This window comes from Patagioenas fasciata, chromosome Z, assembly GCF_037038585.1.
Source record: "Patagioenas fasciata isolate bPatFas1 chromosome Z, bPatFas1.hap1, whole genome shotgun sequence".
Lineage (NCBI taxonomy): Eukaryota > Metazoa > Chordata > Aves > Columbiformes > Columbidae > Patagioenas > Patagioenas fasciata.
The window spans coordinates 25,421,274-25,438,820 of NC_092560.1; the positions used below are offsets into that span (position 1 = coordinate 25,421,274).

General features: G+C 39.9%; 1 protein-coding gene across 8 annotated transcripts in view; it reads left to right on the plus strand.

Moving 5' to 3' along the window:
- Positions 1–14,623, plus strand: part of TRPM6 (transient receptor potential cation channel subfamily M member 6) — a 113,758-nt gene extending 99,135 nt beyond the window's left edge. For all 8 annotated transcript variants that reach the window (XM_071801836.1, XM_071801833.1, XM_071801834.1 and 5 more), the window contains 7 exons: positions 1,983–2,048; positions 4,134–4,420; positions 4,674–4,756; positions 5,285–5,490; positions 7,404–7,455; positions 11,134–11,240; positions 12,158–14,623. In XM_071801836.1, the coding sequence (XP_071657937.1) occupies positions 1,983–2,048; positions 4,134–4,420; positions 4,674–4,756; positions 5,285–5,490; positions 7,404–7,455; positions 11,134–11,240; positions 12,158–12,279 (923 nt within the window). In that variant the 3' untranslated portion in view covers positions 12,280–14,623. The remainder of the gene's footprint in view (positions 1–1,982; positions 2,049–4,133; positions 4,421–4,673; positions 4,757–5,284; positions 5,491–7,403; positions 7,456–11,133; positions 11,241–12,157) is intronic.
- Positions 14,624–17,547: the final 2,924 nt, after the last annotated feature.

Sequence of the window (17,547 nt, forward strand, 5' to 3'; positions counted from 1 at the left end):
GAGTATGCACAGATTTTCCCACAAGGTGTGGATTTCAGTTTTTCCTGGAGGAGAGCTGAGCAGAGCGTGTCAGTAGGTGTCCCTGTTGCCTACAGGACTCAGCTGCCTCTAAAGGGACGCTGAGGGTAAACCAGAAGCATTAGCAGCTTCCTGAAGTTAAAAAAGCTGTGCGATTTTCACTGGGAACAACACTTCCTGGTTTGTAATCAGTGTACAGGAGTAATTTCTCTGACATCTTGGCATTGTTGCAGTGATTAATTTGGCTCCTGTCAGGCATGCTATTTGAGATTAGGTAGGACTTTTTAGCACTGATGAGGGTGGTTTCCATTATGAGTTAACAAATGTCTCAAGAGGTTTCCAGTGTAGATTTTTTTTCCTTTGGAAGTTCAGGGTGGAATTTAGCCAACTAAGCCCAAAAGTTTTGTACTACAATCCTGCACCATATACTGCTTATGCATTATTTTTGCTATCCCGTTGTGCATGCAAATACAGTTCTGCCTCTCTATACACCCAAATAGAACTTGAGTTTTGACCCAAGCTCAGTAGCTGGTACAAGTCCACTTCACATTGGTTCTGGAGGCTCTAGACCAGGGATGTCAAACTCATTTTCACCGGAGGCCTTGTCAGCCTTGCGGATGCCTTCAAAGGGCCATATGTAATTTTAGGAACATATAAATGTAGCTATTCCAACATATGGTCCTAAAATTACATTTGGCCCTTTGAAGGCAACTGCGAGGCTGATGTGTCTGCCCCCCCCCCCGTCCCCCCATGAAAATGAGTTTGACACCCCTGCTCTAGAGTGAGTGCTGGCATGGTCTGACCAGGACAGGTCTGGCAGCTCCTCTATTCGCATTGTTGTCCCTGCTATGCACTAGTTTTGTGACTAGAACATGTTCCTAGTGAGGCATCAAGATAGGACCCTGAACTACACTCCATGTTCCAAAACTATTCAGGCATGTTAACCAATACCTGTTGAATTCAGAAAAGATAAACAAGAAATGCAGTCTGAAATGCAGATCTAAAATGAGGAGCTTAATTCGTGGGTTGCCATGTCATGTGTCCCCTTTGCTCTCTCCTTCTGGACTAAATAATCTCTAATTAATATCTGCTCAGAAGAGTAATCTTAAAAGGATGGACAGATGGTGTCCAGGCTCTGGAAGAGTCTGCTGTTAGGGCTTTTAGGTTGCTCTGCAGAGAAACACAGCTCTGCTGTGGTTCACTCTCTGCTTTGGATGCTAGTTTTGTCTTCAGCCATTGAATAGGGAAATTAGGCAGTGAGCACTGTAGCATCCAAATTGCCTCATTCCCTGATTACCCTCTTTGTGGCTTACTTCATAACTCACTCCCCCTTCCTGATAACTGAGTCATTGTGAAGACAAATCCATAAATATCTAGTTGTCACTCTGAAGTTTTGAAAGTGTTTGCCTGAGAAACAAGCAGCCAATTAGGGAGATATAATAATGTTACTGATGTTGTTTGGTGAGAAGCCCAGATGAAGAAACAGTGCTCTGTGCAGGGCAAGCCTGGATTTTCCTGTGATGCCTTGCTAAATCCCCAGGTGCTTCTGAGCCTGACAGATACAGGCAGGGATGGCAGCTGGGACCAATGCATCTTTTTGGCACAGTATGAGTGTCACCACCCTGGAGCTGGCAGGAGGAAGAATTAGCAGCAGCCCTTGATGGAAGGAGGAGGATGAAGAGTTAGCAGAATCTAGCCGGAGTGCAAGGGGCTTGTCCCAAAGAGCTTGTTTCCTTGGAAGAAGGGAGTCAATGAATGGGTGAGAGAGTGGCAGCTGATGCTTATGAGATGCCATAGGTGTGCAAAGTGTATTTGGTAGCTGGGTAGAATGGTGCTCAGATCTGACACAGGATCACACTGCAGCCTCCTTGGCTTTGCATAGTACATTAAAGCGTGGCCAGATATTTCTGAAAAGCAGCCAGCTTATTCTTTATTCAGTATAATAGTGAAATCTATGTTTGCAGCTGTTGAAAGAAACAACTTAATGAGACTTGCTCAGACCATACCGTTTACACCAGTCCAGCTCTTTGGTGAGTACCAGCTTCCTGGTTATGTTTTTTGTCTTATAAATTGTAAGTGCATTATGTCTTTAAAGACTATGTTTGAGAAAATGCCTTAGATTAATTTCAGCAATTATTTTCTAAAAGAAATTCTCTTTCTAGAGAGTGAGAGTTGTAATCATGCAATAATTTGGGAACTTTTGGAGGTTATCTGGTTCAACTCACTCTACAGCAAATTCTGATCTGGTTGCTGAGGGACTGGCCAATTGCCTTTTGAATATATCTATAAATGGAGAGTCCTCAGCTTGTCTGGACAACCTCTTCCAGTGTTTGACTGGCTTAATTGTGAACCTAGTATTTTTCCCAGTATTTGTTGGGGTTTCCCTTGCTGTATCTTGTATGTGTGTGCACTCAAGTGATTATCACAGTATCACAGTGTATTTGGGATTGGAAGGGACCTCAAAAGATCATCTAGTCCAATCCCCCTGCTGGAGCAGGAACGCCTAGGTGAGGTTGCACAGGAATGTGTCCAGGCAGGCTTTGAATGTCTCCAGGGAAGGATACTCCACAACCTCCCTGGGCAGCCTGTTCCAGTGCTCTGTTACCCTCACTGAGAAGAAGTTCTTTCTCAAATTTAAGTGGAACCTCTTGTGTTCCAGCTTGATCCCATTGCCCCTTGTCCTATCATTGTTTGCCACTGAGAAGAGCCTGACTCCATCCTCGTGGCACTCACACTTTATATATTTATAAACATTAATAAGGTCACCCCTCAGTCTCCTCTTCTCCAAACTAAAGAGCCCCAGCTCCCTCAGCCTTTCTTCATAAGGGAGGTGCTCCACTCCCTTAATCATCTTTGTTGCCCTACGCTGGACCCTCTCCAGCAGTTCCCTGTCCTTCTTGAACTGAGGGGCCCAGAACTGGACACAATATTCCAGATGGGGTCTCACCAGGGTGGAGTAGAGGGGAAGGAGAACCTCTCTCGATCCACTGACCACCCCCCTTGTAATACACCCAAGGATGCCATTAGCCTTCCTGGCCACAAGGGCACAGTGCTGGCTCATGGTCATCCTGTTGTCCACCAGGACCCCCAGGTCCCTTTCCCCTACACTGCTCTCTAATAGGTCATTCCCCAACCTATACTGGAACCTGGGGTTGTTCCTGCCCAGATGCAGGACTCTACACTTTCCCTTGTTAAATTCCATCAGGTTATCCCCCGCCCAACTCTCCAGCCTGTCCAGGTCCCGCTGGATGGCAGCACAGCCTTCTGGCGTGTCAGCCACTCCTCCCAGCTTAGTGTCATCAGCAAACTTGCTGATAGTACACTCAATTCCCTCGTCTAAATCGTTAATGAATATATTGAATAATATTGGCCCCAGTACTGACCCCTGAGGCACTCCACTAGATACTGGCCTCCAACTGGACTCCGCACCATTGACCACCACTCTCTGGCTTCTCTCTTTAAGCCAGTTTGCAACCCACCTCACTACTCTGTTGTCTAGACCACACCTCCTCAATTTAGCTGTGAGGATGCTGTGAGGGACTGTGTCAAAGGCTTTACTGAAGTCAAGGTAGACCACATCCACCGCTCTGCCATGTCATCCTCAGAGATGAGGCTAACTTCATCTTCTCTATGCCTATCATTACAATAGCTGAAGACAGCAAAAACGTTCCCCTTAACCTTAATACCTGCATTCTCAATCTCTTTCTCTCTCACAGACGCAACCATGTAAATATATATGTAGGGTACATGTTCTTTAGGTACTTAAAATCTGTGGCAAATGATATTGATTTATGTAGACCAGAGTATCAACGAGCTTTGTTTGTGTAGAAGTGTGCAGGAGGTCTTAAATTCATCTTTGTTTAGAGGCTTAATACAAGCTCTTTGGACTGCTTATCACAGTAGATCTTAAGCAGAATGTATGTAGTAAGTAGTATAAATTTAGGCTGGGTAAGTTTTCACAGAGATTATCAGTATGATAAAAAGGCTCTCCTTTAAAATGTGGCTTACGAAGGTATGTAAAGTGGTATGTTATTTTAAGATACCAGATGACAAAGCACTTCTCTCCTGTTTCTGCAACATGTGACTTCTGCTAACAAAAATTCCTTTTATTTAAGCTGGAGAGGAAGTGACAATCTATCGGCTAGAAGAAAGTTCACCTATGAACCTTGGTAAAAGCATGTCTTCCTGGTCCCAGCATGGCATGGCTGCAATGATCCAGGTCTTGTCACAGGAGGAGATGGATGGGGGTCTGCGCAGGGCCATGAAGGTCATTTGTACTTGGTCAGAGAATGACATATTAAAGTTGGGACAAGTATTTATTGTGAAGTCTTTTCTGCCGGAAGTGGTTCAAACTTGGCAAAAGATCTTTCATGATGGCACAGTGTTACATCTCTGCCTGAGGGTGAGTTCGGACTTGAAGGCACACTGACTGGTCTAGCCTGATGTGCCTTAAATGTTATACTGCTTAGATGTGAATGTCTTCAGCATGGTTGACATGTGGTTTGATGTTCACTTTTGGAAAGGAAAAAGATTTTGAAGAAGATATATCTCCCATTTGTAAACAGTATACAATCAGATGTTTGTTTGGTTTGTTTAATTCATGGCACGTTTCTTCATGAAAATGAAAATAGCGCTGATAACATTATTTTCTTCAGGAGATCCAACAGCAAAGGGCTGCCCAGAAGTTAATCTATACCTTCAATCAAATGAAGCCTCATACTATTCCCTATACTCCAAGGTAAAATCACTGTCTTTATGTACTAGGTGCCATAGGTCTCTCTTCTTAGCTGTGTCCCAGGCATTCTTCTTCATAGTGGATTGAAATAGCTGCTGCTTAGACAGTCTGATGATAGTTAAACAACTTTTTTAACAGGAAAGGCAAGCAGCTTTGAACTTAGTCTTTATAGCTACATGTGATGGCAAAGTAAGCTGCTTCGCAATGCTGTTCCTGAGACTTAAGCAAGAATTGCCTTTTATACAGTTAATGTAACACAATTTGATATAGCTTATTTACAGAGGGCTGAAGTAAACCAGATTATGTTGTTTGTCCATAAACTATGTTTTCTAATTAAGTGCCTTCTTTTGAGAGTTATCAAAATGAGAAAACCTCTGTGCTGTCTGCCATTTGTTACCTCCTACTGTTCAAAACATTCCAGCTAGGGAAGATGTGTCCTCCTTTTTGGTATGTTTGCTTTGCATCACACTGTGTGCTGACTGTGAGGATGTTCATTACCCTGCCAGCTCCTGATAGCATTTATGTCTACAGGTTCCTGGAAGTTTTCCTCATCTACTGCCATTCAGCAAACCAGTGGCTAACCATTGAGAAGTACATGACGGGCGAGTTTCGGAAATACAACAACAACAACGGAGATGAGATCATGCCCAGCAGCTTGCTGGAAGAGCTGATGCTCGCTTTCTCTCACTGGACCTACGTGTACACACGTGGGGAGCTCCTTGTTCTGGATTTGCAAGGTGACTGCTAGCATGGGATCACCGTTTGAAACCCAATGAAAAGCAATTTTATCAAAAGAGAATTTCATATTGAGGAATGGGCCAAATTCTGGTCTCATTGACATACTGGCAAAGCTCAAAACCCCCTGGATATCTGTGCACTGGTATATCAGTATCCACAGAAACACTCTGGATTAATGTAGGTGTAAGGGGAAAATAATTTGGCTTCAAATGCATCTAGGCTAAATGGGCAAAAGACTAGGTAGATGAAGTGTTCAGGAGCATTTCACCCAGCTCCAAAAAAACACTCTACAGTTAAGGTATTTTTGTCAAGATACATAAATAATAGAAACTCAAGCATACCTATGTATCTGTGCACACTTAGTATATATGTATACCTGTCAGAGAGTGCGAAGTGCTATCTGTAATTTTTTTTTTTCATATTAATAAATCTGTAAGCAGTTTACATAAGCTGGAAGCCTGAATGCTATTCACAAAGTCTGGTGACTCCTTCAAAGAACATGTGATCACTTTACATATGTAAGTGGGAACATGGCATATTTTAAAGAGATAAAAGTTGACAATGTTCAGAAGATGAACAGCACCCATCAAACAGTATAAACACAATTGTTTGTCATTTCTGTCAAGAGAAATGTGTATGGGTAGACAGAGACTTAACATATTTACATTTTACAGCATTCAGAAGCTGTGAATTGCAAAAAGACATGCTTATTATGCAAAATAAACCTATAATTCCATCCGTGCCTTCATTTGGTTTTAGCTGCACATAAAAAAAACCCCCACACATAAAGAGTGTGTCTTCACCCTAGCCTGCTAGAATTTGTCTGAGGTTTGCTTGGGTTTTTCATACAACTCTTGACAGTTCCAGACCAACTGTGTTGGCTCAGACACGGACAATTTAAACATCTATGTAAATCTCATCAAGACTGGAGCTTCAGTTTCCATCCAAAGCAAACTGAAATCTGCTCTAGTTTTGGCCTTATGTTTATCTTGTACTTCTCTAATCTGGAGTTTAGGAAAAGTGCAAGGGCTGCTCCCCTTGAATTTCTAATAGGATTAATTTCTATCATTATTTACTGTATAATACCACGGCGATCTCCACATACACATACACCACATCTTGTCTAATCTACATCAACTGAAATTATTTTCATTGAAGAGTATTGCAATTTCAGGGTTTTTCAGCCACAATATGCTATTTCCATAAACTTTATTGTTGTTTGTTGCAGAATATAAACTTACCGTTAGTCACCTATTGACATAAAAATAATTGCATATCATATGATCATGGACTTATTTTGTTAGTGTAAAAGCACACCCATTTCCTGAGATATATGAAAAAAGCTTTCTGTTAAAATGGTAGTGTGTCACCAGTTTGGGGAAAATGGCAACAGAGGTATCAGCATTCAATATCATAATTAAATTGTTTGTTTAATATGCTCCCATGGCCACCAGAAGAAAAAAGGGATAACAGACCTAAGCATTTGCACATCACAAAGCTGTGGTTTGTTGTTTTTTTCCTTTGAAGAGAATCTGTATCTGAGAATAGATCTATTGATATAAGGAATGTCCACATGATACAATACCTATAGTCCAACTTAAATAGCAGTGTTACGGTGGTTACATTTTACTTAGTTGAGCTTCATCGTTATATTTAGTGCATTTGCATAAGGCCTCCATCTACATATAAATAAATCCCAAAGCAGCTGAAGTGAGGACTGTAATAAGAACTGTATATTTTTGCCAACACTCAACAGATTTTTATACACGTAATTTCTTTTTAAGTCAAGATCACTTTAACTACAACACTTTATGACCTACAAAGAACATGGATAATTACAATTTAGTTAAGTGACAGATTATGAAATCATGTCTACCTTCTTTTGTAACATATTCTGTTGACTTTATTGTAGGTGTTGGGGAAAACCTTACAGATCCATCTGTGATTAAACCTGAAGACAAGAAGTAGGTTTATTTCTGATGACGTTATCATTCACTTCAGAAATTCTGCTAACAGTCTGTATACTTTGGGTATCTTATTTGTTATGGTTTGTGTGAGAGATGTAATTAGTTTTTGCATGGTGTTTGAGCTGTGGACCTGCGGGCCTGTAAGTGTCCTAACTCCCAACATGTGGTGTGTGATGTATGAAAGGTGGGTAAACTCTGTGTTGCTGTGCTGGCAGCCAAGGAGTTTTCCAGGACTATGCAGCGAGAGCAGGAAAGGGAGACAGAAGACCCTGTAAGTCTCTTCACAAATTTGCACCAAAGAGGGTCACCGGTAACTTGAATGTCGCAGTCCGGTTTCCCCTGCCTGGTGGTGCACTGTGTCATTGATTATATGGGGCCACAATGGCTTGAGAAGATGAGGAGAGGGTCTCTGGATCTCCGGCCTTTCTGATAGATTCTAGTGGTGCATTTAAGCATGCTGCACATTACAGTCCCACAGCTGTGATACAGGGATGGTGAATCATATGTGGAAAGTTACAAAAACTAGAGAGACTACAATGAAGCAGCAGTCAGCTTTCATGCATCAAATTTCAGAATCAGAATTATGGCCGTTCTCCCATCCTGGGACCATGCTCCTCACTAGCATTTGCTGTAGTGAGAGAAGAAGCAGTGGTGTTGATGATTACTCTACTGCAGGGTCCTCTTCTCTGCAGAGTCTTCCTAAACACACACATCTCTTCAGCTGTGCCCTCCTGTTCCTGCCCTTCCACTGCCTTGTGCTCAGCTCGACTGCCTCTTGTTCAGCTCATGTCATCTGATTGAAGGTGTGTCTCATGTTTGTAATGAAGGAAGATATAAATATGAATAGTCTGATTTAATACAAAGAGCAATTAACTATAGAAATATCAGATGACATGCCCAGAATTCAGAACAAGTTAATAATGGCAGGAGGTTCTTAGTTCTGGGACCATTATTAATATTTAATTAATAAGATCAGTAACAAATAACCGCATAAGTGTTGTCTGAATGTTTAATTATCAATGTAGGCATATTGGCCATATAATATTTATTTCAGAAGCAACATCAGAAATATGCTGAGCACCATGCAGTGACAAGGTCTTTGCCCTAAATAGGTCATGGGACTGTGACAAAAGCACTAGCATAGGTAGCACAGGGTAGAGAGGCAGAGAGATCAGTCATGTACTTGTTCACTAGATTTTAGCAAACATTTTTAAGGTATTGCTGCAGATGTATCAAAGTCTGGTTTGCTACTGTTCAAGTGTATTTTTTATATTAGCGGTAGTATAAACTGTAATAGGTATTACTGAAGACTGGGGCTAGTCATCGACCACAGTACTTCACATGGCAACTCAGCTTATCCTGTTTAAAATAGGAATAATATTTATCTACATTAACTTGTTCATTAGTGTCCTTCTGGGTTATTTTTGTTATAAATAATTTTGTCATGCTTAGTAAAATTTGATCACACAGATCTTATTTTCAGAACTTCTTGCTGTTTTGTTTTTTACCATCTGCAAAACAGTCAAGTTCTAGTTAAAGACCGAGTGTTGATTAATTAATCAAAACCAGCTTGATTTTCTTATGTTCAGAGAAATCTTGGAGACAAAATCAGACCTTTAATAACCTGGAGAGTGACCTTGTTTATAAACTGTTTGTAAGGTTAGAAGCCACCCAAAGAGTTTGGGTGGTTTCTCTTCTATATCAGGTTGTTCCTAGCTTTACAGGTCCTGTACAGACAAGTCTTAAGGTCTTCCAGGGATGACCTTAAAAAATTCCAAGAGCCTCTGTTTTCAATAGTTTGCTGTCATTAGTGTCTGAATGATCTTTTTCCTCTTTTCCTTCTTGAAACATTTTTTTCTGGTCCTGTGCACTGTAGACAAAGAGAAAAAAAAAATGCAACAAGCTTATAGATACTCACTATTATCTTCAATTTATTTTTTATTATTATTTTTTTAGGCCAGCCCCTAATCTTGTAGTGTATGCCATGATTTCTAAACTATTGGTCATTCTTTAAATTTTCCTAATTTATCCCCATATATCTTGAAATAGTTTTCCAAATTTAAGTACAATATTCTTCTTGAACCATTGCCGGTGCTGACTAGAGAGAACAGATAGTTCACATACATTGCAGGCAGCATCCCTGTTTATCTCACAAGAGCATGAGAAAATTAAGAGTCTGTCTTGTGCTACTTGCTGCCCCTAATGTGGAATAACAGATCAAAGGAAGCATCAGAGTGGTTCTGTAGCCTTGGAATTAGTGAAGTCTTCTCAATTTCCTATAAATGCCCAAGAAAATACTTAACTGTGTTCTGTTCTTACTGGCGTTTTACCAGATTATACCAAGGGATAGAAATGGCCACATAGTACTGTGTCATTTAAAGTATGTATATGGAACTTAAATAATATTTCCCTTTTTGCCTCATTTGATGTACTAATTTGGAGTAAAGGCTGATTAGACAAGTCCTTCAGATAATCCAAGAGATAGATCATCTTTAGTGTCTACCAGAAATTAGAGATATACTAAGCTTTCTATAGTAGTTTTGGCTGATCACTGCTTTTCTCCTTTGTAAAAGGGGAGAGCGTCGTACTTGAAAACTTCCTTGTTTGGAGAGAATATATTTTGTTAGTGTGGATTACAGATAGATTTGAGAGAGTTAAAATATTTTTCTGTAGCTTCTCAGAGCTATAATTGATTTCAGATTTTAAAATGTGTTGTTTCCACTCTGCATGTCATTAAAATAAAATGCGAGCATTCATAAGGTTTCTTTGGAAGTATTTGTTGTGTGCAGTGCTCTGTGATGTCTAGGATGTCCATTAAATTATTGAGAATAATGCTGTAGCAATATGAAAATTAATGAACACTGATCTTTCAGACTACATTAAGAATCTGTTATAATTACATGATACTTCTAATACATGTGTATATAACTCGCTTCTGTTTGTGTCAGCTTCATTCAGAATATGAAATACTCTTCCACAAATGGATCTCCTAGTAATGTTGCTGAATTGGCCTGCATGCAGACACACAGAAATGAGCACAGGAAGAAGCCAATAAATTTTAAAGTGTTGCTCGTCAGCAGCAGTTTTTTGTTTTTGTTTTTTGTTTGTGGGTTTTTTGTTTTCGTTTCTCTGGGGTTTTTTTTGTTTTGTTTGTTTGTTTGTTTGTTTTTGTGCTGCATATTGATGTGACTATGGCTCTGCTTGCTTTTGACTTTTTGCTCTTAAATAAGGTAAAAGTAAGTCCTTGCTAGCTCTGGTTTGTTCCCAGATACCTACCATCAAAACCAGAAACAAACCATTTGCTTGATGAGAACAGGTGGTGGCCGCAACAGAGTCACTCAGATTCTGGTGTATGTTGTCTAAATGTCACTGTGCCCAAAATTTCTTTGAACCTTTTAGTAGGAACTGCTGGGTCTGTCCGGTCTTGTGCTAGAGCATCTCTGAGATGCAGCAGCAAGGAAAAGTGGTATGAGGTATATGTAGGATAATATTTTGTTAGAAATGGCAGTTTTCTTGTCAGAAAGCTAAGAAACTAGTCGTACATGCTAAGCCTTGATTGTCTTTACAGAAAGGGCTAATATCTCTGATTTAAGAACGGGAAAACATCATAATATCACTCCCCTACAATTGCTTTTTTTTCCAAGTTCCTCAATTATTTAATAATATTTATTTTAGGTCTGGAAAGATGGCATTTGGACCAGCAAACCTAGGAGAAGGTGCAATAAGAAATTTCATCACAAAGCATCGTTGTAATTCATGCTGCAGGAGGCTCAAACTTCCAGGTATGCGAAGTAAAGATTGATTTTTATTTATGTATTATTTTTTTAAGTGCAACGACGTAAAGGCCTAGGCATGCTATAAAGACAAGAACCGAAGTCATGTTGAGCTGAAAAATTATAGCAGACACACACTCTGTGCAAAAGCAGATATGAAAACATTGCTCTTTGGCTTTGCTCTTGCCCAGAACCTGCGTAAAGGTTGGAGCCTTTCAACTTGATGTTTGCATGCAGCACAAAAACTTCTACCCATTGAATTCTTTCCTCTGCTTTGCAAAATGACAGCTTATTTTCCCAGGGTCATCACTACAGACAATATCAAAAATAATTTTGAGAATGAGAAAGAGTATCTAAAAATTGGCAATGCATTAGCCAGGGGAAAACTCACTGAAGGCTTCCTGGTGCGGGGATAGGGTGCTGTACACTGTAGGCTTAACTTCTGCTTAGTTGGATTGCCTGTTATTTATGTTGGGTTTGATAGAATGTGCTTCTGTTTGATGTGGGGCAAATTTAAAAGATTCAAAGCCAAAACACTGCTATTCTCGATGAATTTCCATGCACCTATTTTTTTCTAGGGAAAAGCTCCTTACTTTCAGTGCCTACATGGAGTAATAACTAGTGTTTGATTCTGAAACAGAAACTGCAGTGTTACTGTTTTTCATCATTTGTGTGTGGCACCTACAGATAACGGAGGCAAAAATAATCTGAATGAGTATAATCAGGGAAAGTTTGTTCATTTCAGCTCAGACCATTTTGGGTCCCCCCAGGGCTTTCACGCCCCTGGCTCCAGTTTGCCCCCCCTGCAGATTTTCTTCCTCCTGGAAAAAAGCTGCCACCCATCACTGGGTGGGACACTGCCTGGGGTGTACGTGCTTTTCAAACATTTTCTTTGCTGCATCATGGAATTTATTTGCTTGCCGTAGATTTGAGAAGAAGTGACTACATACTGGAAAGGATTGGTCCAGCCTTTGAAACAGAAATGGAGACAACCGCCAGGGAAGCTGAGGATGCGGACGAGCCTTTAGAGTATGACACGCGACTGTGAAGTGGTGGCTGTGAGCTGACCCTGTGTGTTGGCGTGCTCAAAAGCCTGCCCCTTTTCACTGCCATAAGCCGGTCCAAAAGAACAAAATGCAGGTGTTTGAGTGCAGCATCTATCTGCCCTCAACAGACCCTATAGGCAAGGAATTAAAAAAACCCAACTCTTTCTTTACTCCCCTTTCATGCTCTTGTGCTGATCTTTCTGGTACAGTTCAGTGAATTGCCAGGAGCAGGTCACCCCTTAGCTGGATGAACTGTCTCATCATTCATTTCCAGAGGAAGAGACCGCTCTGCCCGATGCTCACTTTTCCATGGGCATAGGAGGCTCTCCCGGAAACTGCAGAAATATTACTTTATTGTTGATTTTGATGCAGAGACAAACCAAGAATGTGTGAGTAATGAATTAATGGTTTAAACAATAGTCACTGATATAGCAGGTAGACTGAAAAAAATTCATGGGAATTTCACCTTGAATTCTTTTCATGTACCAAGAACAAGTTGAACAATGAAGGATTAGATAGTGGACCCACATTTTCAGCTGATGAAATCAATAAATATATGATCTTTAATACAAACATAAAGAGTAACCTTGAATGTGATTCAGCTTCTAACCGGGACCTGCCTTTGTTTATAATATTGTATTTTCAGAATGTTTTAAAGTTGTAATTGTCAAAAAAGATTTTGTAAGTCACAAATAATAATATATTCCAGTTACCATTAATTTCTTGTTTTCATTGTCAGGCTGTATGTAGGACTTTTGTCTAACACTGGTTGGATTGTATGTGTTTGCAGCATCTGTTTTTATTGATATTATCTGATTTCAGTAGAAGTTCACAAACCACAAAAAACAATTATGTGCAATATGATTTTTCTAGAATAAAGACTGAAATGAAGTGCACAGCAGATGTATCTCTCATACAGTTAGTATTGTATTACAGATCACATCTATCATTAAAGTAACTTTGTACTTTCTTACTGAGTAGAAATACCTGTAGTTGAAATGTTAAGTCAAGAGAAACCTATACTTGAATAAGAAACAAAATAATATTTCTACCACAGCTAATAATTTTTAATGTGTAAGGGGATATTTGTTATGATTTATCATTCATTTGGTATATTTAGAAAGTGTCTGTGTACACACAGAGTTAGAAGTTATATGTTCCTAATTTTTATATTGTTTATGATATGATGATGGCATTGCAGTAATCACCTACGCTATGTTCAGCTGAGATGCCTTCAGTTCCTGAGAGCATCCTGAAGACATTTTTTTTCTTTTCATCTTTTTAAAAATAGTTTTATAAGATTTTTGATGGAGAACCCCGACCTTCCTCCCTATTAGATTATACTATTCATTTTGCAGAAAATGTACTTCCCTTTGGATTCTTTGGAAGCAATCAAATGTATCAGAAGGCTTAACTTGTCTGTGAAAAAGATTATTTAGTTGCATCTCAACAGAATGATGGTGGATTTTGAGCCATTGCTGGTCAGGTAGTAGTTCTTCTTCCTGTGATTATCATCTCAAAATTTGGCTTTAGGGAGAAATATGCTTACATTCATATGTATATATACTTATATACTTTAAAGAAGTAATTTTCTGTAAAGGATCTCTAACTGATAGTGTGCCTTTAAATTCAGTTGAGTTAAATGACACATAAATATGTCTTTAAAGCCAAGGACAATTGAAGTCCTGTCCTGATAATGTTACTTTCCTCAATCATTGCCATAAATTCTAAGTGCATATGAATTAGACACAAAAAATAAACCTCACATCAGGCTGGGCCTGAGTATCCTTTGTTCCTTTTGAAGTTCTGAAGATGTGCACAAGTCATACTTCAGATGATCTTTTCTTGACAACCCTTCTGGTCCCTTCACGCATGAGTGGCTTCTGCATTCACAGCAATACTTGTGAGAATTCTTAAACTATATATCTCAGTGTAGATTCATCTTACTCCTTCTATTTATGTACCTGTCAAGGTATGTACTACCATCCCATCAATTTGGGGATCTTGCAACATAATAATCTGTGTTAAAATATGGTTGATATGAACATGTTTGGTATTTAATTTTGCTCAGCGCGAGGTACTACTGTGATGAAACATGGAGGCATTTGAAACTGTCTCATCATATACTTGTGTCTTAGCACTAATTTTTCCACACATAGAGATGCTGAGTTAAAAGTTCTAGTGATTCTGCTGGTTAATTAATTTTGCCTCATCTTTCTTTTTGCACTTTTTTGGGAGGGCTGATTCACATTTCAATAAACTCTATAATTAGGTGTTTGGGTTAAGACCTTCCCCCCCAGTTTTGACATAGTTCAGTAATAAATTATAATGAAAACAATCTGAAAAGGTTATTTTAATGTCTTTTGAGTCCTTGATGTCTTTCTTACTACACACTCTGTACATTCTTTAAATTGTCTTTTTATGTCTAAACACTGACCTCAGATTGAAGCCTATGTCCACTGAAAACATGAAAAAAACCCAGCAGCCTTTAACAGAAACAGTAATAAGCTGCATACTAAAACTGTGGTGCATGTGGAATGAAAGATATTCAAAACAGAGTTCTTCTCTAGCTGCTTGACAACTAGTGCAGAAGAGGAAATCTTGCATGGCAAACCATAGGGTTTTCTGATTATTAGTTCAAATGTTTGTTTTCACTTAAAAGCATATTCAGGAATTTATTTTATTCTTCTGGTGGGTTCAAGAAAAAAAATGTCCTGTTTACTTTGCTTAAATAAGTAGGCAGTAGGTAATAAACAGGTATTAATTCTGTATTTATCATGTGGTTTCCAGATATCATTTTGTTTTAGTGGTGTAGTAGCATTAGTTTCTATTCTTGTAGTCAATATTCTTGCATCAGGAATATTTCTACACCTGTCCCATAAGTAAAAATTTATTTTTACAGAAGCAGAAAGTAGATACTCTGTGAGATATTTTATGTGTTTACTAGGTCATATTTTATTAGATGTTCAATAAACTTTGTAATTTTTTTTTTCAGTTGAGATCCATGCTCAATTCTTTGGCAACTTGGTAGTTAGTAAACAAAATCACTGTTGCAGATTTTAGAAAAAGAAATAGAGTCACTTTGACAGTCTTATTTTCTACTCCAGTTCTAGATCTGTGATGTAAAAAGCCTGTGTAGACACTAGTGTAAACCAGGGGCTAATATAAATGAATGGCATTCTGTTGACTTCATTGTCAAATGTGTTGTTTTGTATCAGCTATCTTTTATACCTGATCTCCATTCTTAGGATGTTGATGCCAGTTGCTTTCTGCTTGAAGAGTGATCCCAGAAATAAGGAGTGAACCAGGCTTTCTGTGCTGGTTTGACTCTGGCTGGATGCGTAGTGTCCAACAAAGCTGCTCTATCAGTCCCTTCCTCGGCTGGACAAGGGAGAGAAACACTCATGGACTGATATAAGCACAGGGAGAGATCACTCAGCAATCACAATCTGTCATGGCTTTGGCTTAGATGGAGATAATTTTCTTCCTATTAGCTGGTGCACTCTGTGTCTGGGATTTAAAATGAGAATAACATTGATAATGTTGATAATACACTGATGTTTTAGTTGTTGCTAAGTAGTCCAGGACTTTTCAGTTTCTCATGTCATGCCAGGCATACAAGAAGCTGGAAGGGAGAACAGCCAGGACAGCTGATCCAAATTGGTCAGAAGGATATTCCATACCATATGATGTCATGCTCAGTATTTTTTTTGGTGGAAGCTAGCTAGAAGAATCAATGCTTGGGGATGGGCTAGGTATCAATTAGCGGGTCATGAGTGATTGTGTTGTTCATAATTCATTTTGTATATTCTATTATTACTAATGTTGTTATTTTCTGTTCCTTTGCTGTCCTACTGAAATATCTTTATCTCAAGCAACGAGTTTTGCTTTTTTTTTTTTTTTTTTTTTAATAATCTTCCTCATCCCACTGCTGTGGCGAGGTTGAGTGAGCGGCTGCATGGTATTTAGTTACCAGCTGGAGTTAATGCATGACACCATCACGGGCTAAACAGACTCATCTTGGCGAGATTAATTTATCACAAATCAAATCAGAGTAGGATAGTGGGAAATAAAACATTAAATCTTAAAACACCTTCTTCTCATCCCTCCCTTCTTCTCAGGCTCAGCCTCACTCCCGATTTTCCCTACTTCCTCATCTCCAGCAGTGCATGGGGACAGGGAATGGGGTTTGCGGTCATTTCATCACATGTTGTCCCTGCTACTCCTTCCTCCTCACACTCTTCCCTGCTCCAGCCTGGGGTCCCTCCCACAGGAGACAGTCCTCTGTGAACTTCTCCAAGCTAGGTCCTTCCAACAGGCTGCAGTTCTTCATGAACTGCTCCAGCGAGGTTCCCTTCCACAGGGTTCCATCCTTCAGGAACAGACTGTTCCAGTGTGAGTCCTCCATAGGGTCACAAGTCGTGACAGCAAACATGCTCCAGCCTGGGATCCTCTCTCCAAAGGGTCACAGTGTCCTTCAGACACATCCACCTGCTCTGGCATTGGGTCCTCCCCAGGCTGCAGGTGGATCTCTGCTTTAGCATGGACCTCCATGGGCTGCAGAGGACAACTGGACTCACCATGGTCTGCACCACAGGCTGCAGGGGAATCTCTGCTCTGGTGCCAGGAGCACCACCTGCCCCTTCTTCCTCACTGACCTCGGTGTCTGTAGAGTTGTTTCACATGTTCTCACTCTTCTCTCTGACTGCAACTGCTGTTGTGCAGCAACTTTTTGCCCTTCTTAAATACATTATCCCAGAGGCGCTATCACCATCACTAATTGGCTCAGCCTTGGCCAGCAGTGGGTCCATCTTGGAGCCAGCTGGCATTGGCTCTGTCAGACATAGGGAGAGCTTCTGGCACCTCCTCACAGAAGCCACCTCTGTACCACCCCCCAGGCTACCAAAACCTTGCCATGCAAACCCATTACACCTTCACAGCAGCTGTCATCACACAGAGCTGTCAAACCTTTCCTTGTTGCTACACCTTTTGCAAGATCTGCTGTAGCTTTTCAGGTTTTCTTCACTGTATTTGTTATTCTGGAAGACAGTTTGATCCCACAATTTATGGTAAATGTTCCTGGGGAGAAAAAAATTCAAACTAAAACCAAACAAAAACTATTTTCCTCTTTGATATTGAAGAGTGTGTAAAAAGCTGCAATGCTCTGTTCATTTGCCTACCTGGCATTAGTTTTGTCTGTAGGGACACATCAAGTAAACCAGTGTTTTCAAATAAGCTGGGTTCATTTAGATGTTGGTGTTCAGTTGTGT